Genomic DNA, 8,177 nt, shown 5'->3' on the forward strand with positions numbered 1-8,177 from the left:
GACATAATGGATCAAATTGAAACCTTTTTTCAGTTCTGGGACAATTGTGAAATAAAGAATTAAGTTAATGGACCGGATGATCAGTTAAACCTTTTTTTTTTTTTTTGATAGATGGACGAAATGGCAAAGCCATTATAAACTCACACACACAAGTGGAGGTATCGGGGTTCGAACACCGGTCATGGCATCCAGCCTAACAATTTCGGCATTTTCCCAGTTGAGCTAGGACTTCTGGATATCAATTAAACCTTATTATTATTAGGTTATATTATCCTTCTAACAACTTTTATTATTAGATAGATGTATTATTGTGTTTCGGCAATCGATGAAATCGTAAAAACACTACAAGAAACATTGCGTTTTGCCAGGGATTTTGTCAAGGTTTGAAACCCCTGGCAAATTTGCCAGGGAAAATGCCAGGGACAACCGCTGGCAAAAAAGCCAGGGACTTTGCCCCTCGTTTTTTGTCCAAAGTCGTGGCAAACATTTAGGCGCCAGTTTGAAATTTCAAAAGCTGTGCAAATTCTGCAATTTCAGAAAAAAACCGAGGGCTTATGCGAGGGAAAGCCCCTCGGATGCACGCGTTTTCAAAGATTCCTGCTGCTTTTTCAGTTGACTTGACAAGGGCCTGGGAAAGGTGATGTGCTGCAGGCTTGCCAGGGGCAGAACCCGTCGGAAATTGCATAAATCCGTGGCTTTTTGCAAGCCGTTCTGTGCCCTACCGCTGCGCCTAGCTGGGTAGGATTTGACCGGATAAACCAGGGGTCAGGCCGTCGCAGAAGCCGTGGCTTTTTCCCCTCCCTATATAAGAGTTGCACCGGTCTCAGGGAAGCAAGTTAGAAAATTTTCTTCTCTTAAAACTCAACACTTTCATCAAACTTCATTTCTTTGGTAAAAAATACTTCATTTCTTATATGTTTTATCATGATATTAATTTTTAACACCTATTAATCTTATTTATTTTCTATGTTATTTGCAGTTGTGTTACTTATCTGCCTCCTGTGGTCAGCTATTGCTTCAACTGTTGTTGTTTTTGGATTGCATTGGAGATCTTCTAGTGTAAAGCTTCAACAAGTTAGTGATTTTTTTTCCTCATAACAATATATGCTGACTGTTTGGTAATTTTTTTGGCCTAAAAATTATACATTTTGATGATATGTTGTAAAAATATATGATGACTGTTTGGTATTTTTTTTTTCCGAAAATTTAAAATATTTAATATAATCATGTAAATTTTTTTTTCTTCATATATATTATTATGCATGAATATTGTTGGTTTATTTATTCGAATTTGAGAAATATATCCATGCTTTTTTTGTGAAAAAATGAAATGTATGCATGTTTTTTTATTTGTTGTAATAAAATGAAATATATATATGTATGCATGTTTTTTTATTTGTTGTGATAAAATGAAATATATATATGCATGTTTATTTTTTGTGATGAAATGAAATATATGCATGTTGTTTTTATTGTGATAAAATGAAATATATGCATGCTGTCTTTTTTTTTTTTTTTTTTTTTATAAAATGTAATATATATGTATGTTGTAGTAGAATGTTAAAAAAAATATGGTCAAACACTTATTGCTTATATTCTGTATTTTTTTTAAATAATAAACTTATTTAATTGTTTAAAAGAAAAATAAGAAAGAAAAATAGGACCAATTTAATTAATTTTAGCAAGTGTACCTTTCGGTACTGTTTTAAAATAACAAAATAAGGGAATATTGTTTTAAAAGTAAAATTGTTTGTTAAACTAAATCTGTTATTAAAAATATATATTTTTTTTAAATTTTAATAACTGGTTTTTATAAATATAATTTAGTTTAGTTAATACCATATAAAAACCAGTTTTTAAATTATAAAAATAGATTTTTAAACCTAATGCTGTTTTTTATGAAATTAAAATATGTTTTTATATTTAAAAATCTGTTTTTATATTGAAATTATAATTATGTTATAATTATTATTTTTATAAATTAAAACTAATTAAAGCGTAGGAAAATAAAAATACTACATAAAAAATACTACACTAAAAATTTCTTGGAAAACGATTTATTAAAATAGTGTATTAAAAATCAGTTTTTTTTTAAAATTAAAACTTTGTTAAAATGTAATTTTTTTTAATAAATTAAAATATGTTTGATATTCGTGTCTAAAATGTTATAATTATTATTTTTATAAAATAAAACAATATAATATAATAATGCATATTGTTTAAAAAGGAGGGACTCAAAAATAGTATAGTACAAGAAAGTTGTTTATCGATGAAAATTAAAACTATGTTACAATTATTTAATAATTAATTATTATATGTTTAATTTGCGAGTTAAAAATTTAATTTGTTTGCGCGTAAACTTATATTTTATTGTTTGAGCGGGATTTTTTTTTTTGCGCGTAATGTTAGTTATCTCCGTCGAGTAATAATTTATTTTTGACGACGTGGAATATGTCAATGAAGTTGCGGAACGTGTAGAAGATGGAGTATTATGAATATTATCGTCGTTGGATGTACGATAGGACGTTTCCGAGAAGAACTGGACTAAAACCGCAATTTGTCGAAGGAGTTGACGGATTTATTTCATGGGCATGGGAGCAAGAAATATGTAGAGATGAGGGAGGAATTAGATGTCCGTGTCTAAAATGTAGGTGTAGACATATAATTACCGATCCTGGAGATGTGAAGAAACACCTAAAAAAAGTTGGTTTTATGCCTAATTATTGGGTTTGGACATATAATGGTGAAATGTTTCAGAATTTTGGGGTAGGGGTCAATGCACAAGCTTCTACTAGCCATGGTGAAACAAATGTGGAAACAAATGTGGAATACAATGAAGATGTCAACACAGAACAATTCAACATGATGGATGATATGGTTGCGGATGCTTTAGGGGTGGAATTGTCTTACGGTGAAGATGTTGAAGATGATGAAGAGGAACAACCCCCGAATGAGAAGGCACAAAGATTTTACCGATTGTTGAGTGAAAGTAATACACCTTTGTATGAAGGGTCTTCGCACTCTAAGCTATCTATGTGTGTGTGGCTTTTATCTCATAAGTCGAATTATCTTAATCCTGATGATGGTATGGATGATATTACGAAGATGTTGAAGGCCGTGACTCCGTTCAAAGATAATCTGCCAATGAATTATCATGCTGCGAAGAGGTTGGTGATGAAGTTGGGATTATCAGTTAAAAAGATTGATTGTTGTAGAAATGGATGCATGTTGTTTTATGACAATGAGTTTGGGATAAATGATGGAGCATTGGAGGAATGTAAATTTTGTCAAAGCCCGAGGTACGGTATTAGCAAGCAGAAACGAGTTGCGGTTAAGTCAATGTTTTACTTGCCGATAATACCAAGATTACAAAGACTGTTTGCATCGATGAAAACTGCTAGTCAAATGACGTGGCATCATTCAAATGGAATTCCCGGAGTGATGCGACATCCTTCAGACGGTGAAGCGTGGAAACACTTTGATCGAGTACATCCTGATTTTGCAGCAGATCCACGGAATGTGAGACTTGGATTATGCTCTGACGGTTTTCAGCCATATGTCCAATCCTCGGCAAAACCATATTCTTGTTGGCCAATCATTGTAACCCCGTATAATCTCCCTCCTGAAATGTGCATGACAAAACCATACTTGTTTTTGAGTTGTATTGTACCAGGACCAGATAACCCTAAAGCAGGCATAGACGTGTTTCTACAACCGTTAATTGATGATTTGAAGAGATTGTGGGCTGGAGAATTGACATATGATATTTCTAGAAAACAAAATTTCAAGTTGAGAGCAGCTTTGATGTGGACCATTAATGATTTTCCCGCTTATGGCATGTTGTCCGGTTGGAGTACTCATGGTAGATTTGCATGTCCACATTGTATGGAAAATACAAAGGCATTTACTTTGGAAAGTGGAGGGAAGAGTTCGTGGTTTGACTGTCATCGTCCGTTCTTGCCTCATAATCACCCGTTTAGAAGACTTAAGAATGGTTTCAAGAAGGATGAGAGAGTTTTTGTTGGTCCTCCACCTAAAATTACATCAGAAGAAGTGTGGACAAGAGTTTGTGATTATCCAAAAGTCACTTATTATGGTCGAGCTGTCCCAATACCAAGATACGGAGTAGACCATCACTGGACTAAAAGGAGTATATTTTGGGACCTCCCATATTGGAAAGATAACTTGCTCAGACATAATCTTGATGTAATGCACATTGAGAAGAATGTCTTTGACAACATATTTAACACAGTGATGGATGTCAAAGGCAAAACAAAAGACAATGAGAAGGCTAGAAAAGACTTACAAATATATTGCAAAAGAAAGGATTTGGAGTTGAAACCTCAACCGAATGGGAAGTTGTTGAAACCGAAAGCCAACTACAGCCTATCTGCCCAAGACGCAAAATTAGTGTGTCAATGGTTGAAGGATTTGAGAATGCCCGATGGATATTCTTCTAACATAGGCAGGTGTGCCGATGTCAACACGGGAAGGTTGCATGGGATGAAAAGTCATGACTCTCACATTTTCATGGAGAACTTTATCCCAATTGCATTTAGTTCATTGCCCAAACATGTGCTAGATCCACTTATTGAGATTAGTCAATTTTTTAAAAATTTGTGCGCTTCAACCTTGAGAGTTGATGAACTTGAGAAAATGGAGAAGAATATGCCAATCATTATCTGTCAGTTGGAGCAAATTTTTCCACCAGGTTTCTTTGACTCTATGGAACATCTTCCTGTGCATCTGGCATATGAAGCTATACTTGGCGGACCTGTTCAATATAGGTGGATGTACCCTTTTGAAAGATTCATGGGTGACTCAAAACGAGCAGTTAAAAATCTGGCCAAAGTGGAAGGATCAATTGTTGCTATTTACACCGCCAAGGAAACCACATACTTTATCGGCCATTATTTCGTTGATCGTCTACTTACTCCATCAAATACAAGAAATGAAGTTGAGGTTAACGATGTTCGGGATCCGTCAACCTTATCCGTATTCAATCTTCATGGTCGACACGCGGGCAAGGTGCTTCAATATTGGATGGTAGATCAGAAAGAGATGCGGTCTGCTCATGTTCATGTTTTGATTAATTGTGCGGAAGTTAAACCATACCTTGAGTAAGTAAATTTATTCCTACCCATTGTTACTAGTCCATATAACAATAAGTTTTAACGCGGTTAACAACTTCGTATTGAATTTATTGCTTTTTAGGGAATTTATTGCTTTTTATGCGGAGTTTGGTGAAGGATCGACAGCTGGTTCGATACATGAATATTTTCCAGCTTGGTTTAAACAAAGAGTGTATAATGCCGAGCCAACTGATGAAGTCATTCGTTTACGGCAATTATCTCAGGGTCCTTTACAATGTGCCAATGAATTTCACACCTACTTCGTGAATGGATATAAATTTCATACCCACTCTTGGACGGAAGGCAAAAAGACTATTAATAGTGGTGTTTATGTAAAAGGAGTTACAGATGGAGGTGAAGATGATTTCTATGGCGTGATCAAACACATTTATGAGCTTTCATATAATGACAATAAAGTTGTGTTGTTTTATTGTGACTGGTTTGATCCCTCGCCTAGATGGACTAAAATTAATAAATTATGCAACACTGTTGATATTCGAGTCGACAAAAAATATAAAGAATATGACCCGTTTATCATGGCACACAATGTTAGGCAAGTGTACTATGTTCCTTATCCCCCAACTCTACCACGCAAACGAGGTTGGTCTGTTGCAATCAAAACAAAACCGAGGGGCCGCATCGAGACTGAAGAACCAAACGAAGAAGTTGCTTACCAAGCCGATGATATGACACATGTAAATGAGATAATTGAAGTAGATCAAGTGACAAGTTGGCAAGACTCTCACGTTGAAGGGGATCAGGTTGATCCTTCTATTTTGGAGATGCGTGATGAAGTTGAAGATGAGAATGAAGACGTTGTTGATGATAATAATGAAGGGGACCAGCAAGACAATCAAGTTGATGATGGTGATGTAGATGAATATAACTATGCGTCTGATAACAACACTTGAAGTATATTGTTATCCACCCTTGTAATGATTGAATTTGAATTTATTGTAATCTTGAATACATTTGAGTTTGAATGAAGATATCGCTTATTTAATGATGTATATATATTTGAGTCCTTTACAATATAACTTTTTTTGTTATTTAACAGATTCACAATGCCTCCGAAACAAAAAGAGAAAGGCAAGAGCAAGGACCCCAGGAGGCGGTTCACAACACACATTGCGGATCCAGCCACACTTGCCACACTGACTCCCTTTCCCAGACAACCTTCTTCTTCTAGCCAGGGATCGACTGGGTCATCCCAAGCTAGTGCCTATGCACCTGTTGGTTTTATCCTCCCTACAGGTTACCAGTTGCCTCCTCCACCATCATTTCCTCATGGGCAGACCGGCTTTATGATCCCTCAACATCAACAACCCCCGCCACCCCAACATCAACAACCCCCGCCCCAACCCCAACCCCAACCCCAACCCCAACAGGGTGCTGATGATGATGATGAGGAGATGGCAGATTATCCGCAAGATGAACAAGAGCGTTACATCATTGTGCCTAGCGGGAACTCGTAAGTCTTTATGTATTTTTGTTCAATATGTATATTGTTATAAATTTATGTAATGTTTAACTATATGAGTTTTTATTGTTTGTAGTTTCATGCCCTGCAAGCCAGCCGCCAGTGCCATTAGAGACATCATCCAGGGAAGGTTTCATGGATTTTGGAAGACTTATGGTGATATCCCAGATGATGAAAAGGATGCATGGTTTGGTCTTTTTGAGGTAACATTAATACCTATCATAATATATTTTAACTTATCTGCACATATGTTATAATTTACTAATTTCCTAAAATATGTTAACAAATATGCAGATGAAGTGTACCTGGAACCCCAGGTACTATGCTCAGATAAGGAGGAACTTTCACATTAGAGCTTCTGCCCGCCTCTCCGACATGTTGCGACATGTCCGACTTCGTCACGAAACTGCTGGAAAGAGGCCCTACTGGATCGGGGAGCCACTTATGAGGCAGTTGGTGGACTATTGGGGGAGTCCAGAGTTTAAGGCGAAATCAGAGAAGGCAAAGAAGAACAGAGCATCAGAGAAAGGGGGATGCATCCACACGGGAGGCTGCATAAGCACAGCAGAGCATGCCCGTCGACTGGTAATTAAAAATAATAACTCTGTTAATTAATTTTATAGAATGTATGTTTTTAAATATTTTGTGGTTAAATGTAGTTTAATGTTTTACTAACTACTTAATAATTGTGTTTCTTGTCAATTAGGCAAAGAAGCTGGGTAGGGAGCCATACATAAATGAGCTCCACAAGAAGACCCACACATATCGATCAGGCCAGTATGTTGATGATCGCTCCAAGATATGCCAGGTAATTGTTACCTAAGTCTATTTTAATTAATTTTATTAGTGGTTATAATTTTTTGTTAATGTTTATTTATCTTTTTCTACTTTTATTCTTATTTATTTTAGGAGGAGTATGATCGTCAGCTATCGGAGGCGCTCTCCCGTGGATGCTCTGTTGATGAAGCTCTCACACTTCGTGCATGGACGAAAGTTGCTGGTGAGAAGAAGAAGGGGCGATTGTACGGTGCAGGAAACCTAGCTGGAAACTACCGCAAGGGTGTTGCTACCACTCTAAAGTTGACCCTTAATGCTGGGGAGGGCTCTTCTCGGCAACCTGAGCTCACTCCAGAAATGCGGGATCTGATCACTAGGTTGACTCAAGAACAGCTTGCTGCCCATATGCAAACCCAGCAGGACCTGATCCATGAGGTGGTTAGGAAGCAACGAGAATTCCTAGACTCTCAGTTGGACACATTTAGGCAAGAGCAAGGCTGGAATATGAATGAGCAAGGTGTTGGGCAGCAGAGTGGAAGCCGAGAGAGTGTGAGGGCTCCTCCAGTGTGTGATGATGATGCGGATGACCCCTATGAAGTGTATGGTGAGGGCGAAGAGGATGATGATGTCGACGACCTCGAGATGGATGATTGATGCTTATGATGCTTGTTGTGTGTTTTCTTTACTATTATATTATGGTTTGTATGATTTTGGGAGGTTTTCCATGCTTCCCGGCACAATATTTATTTTCCTGCACGGTTTGTAATATTATTAAGTACACTTTCTAT

General features: G+C 36.7%; 2 protein-coding genes across 4 annotated transcripts; both read left to right on the plus strand.

The window, feature by feature from the left end:
- Window positions 1-979: 979 nt before the first annotated feature.
- On the plus strand, window positions 980-8,177 carry LOC120580890 (uncharacterized). 3 transcript variants are annotated; one of them, XM_039835104.1, is made up of 6 exons: window positions 980-1,074; window positions 6,190-6,603; window positions 6,689-6,815; window positions 6,907-7,197; window positions 7,319-7,420; window positions 7,522-8,177. In XM_039835104.1, the coding sequence occupies exons 2-6, from the start codon at window positions 6,197-6,199 to the stop codon at window positions 8,041-8,043; spliced, it is 1,449 nt and encodes a 482-aa protein (XP_039691038.1). In that variant the 5' UTR covers window positions 980-1,074; window positions 6,190-6,196; the 3' UTR covers window positions 8,044-8,177. The 3 variants fall into 3 exon arrangements, with proteins under 3 accessions (XP_039691038.1, XP_039691035.1, XP_039691036.1); XM_039835102.1 differs by lacking the exon at window positions 980-1,074 and adding an exon at window positions 5,910-6,044; XM_039835101.1 differs by lacking the exons at window positions 980-1,074; window positions 6,689-6,815; window positions 6,907-7,197; window positions 7,319-7,420; window positions 7,522-8,177 and adding exons at window positions 4,422-5,120; window positions 5,215-6,044 and having other exon boundaries at window positions 6,190-6,329.
- On the plus strand, window positions 2,482-4,435 carry LOC120575981 (uncharacterized). Its single transcript, XM_039826925.1, has 2 exons — window positions 2,482-4,358; window positions 4,429-4,435. Exons 1-2 carry the CDS (start codon window positions 2,482-2,484, stop codon window positions 4,433-4,435), a joined length of 1,884 nt encoding a protein of 627 aa, XP_039682859.1.

Source organism: Medicago truncatula, chromosome 6 (genome assembly GCF_003473485.1).
Source record: "Medicago truncatula cultivar Jemalong A17 chromosome 6, MtrunA17r5.0-ANR, whole genome shotgun sequence".
Taxonomy (NCBI): domain Eukaryota; kingdom Viridiplantae; phylum Streptophyta; class Magnoliopsida; order Fabales; family Fabaceae; genus Medicago; species Medicago truncatula.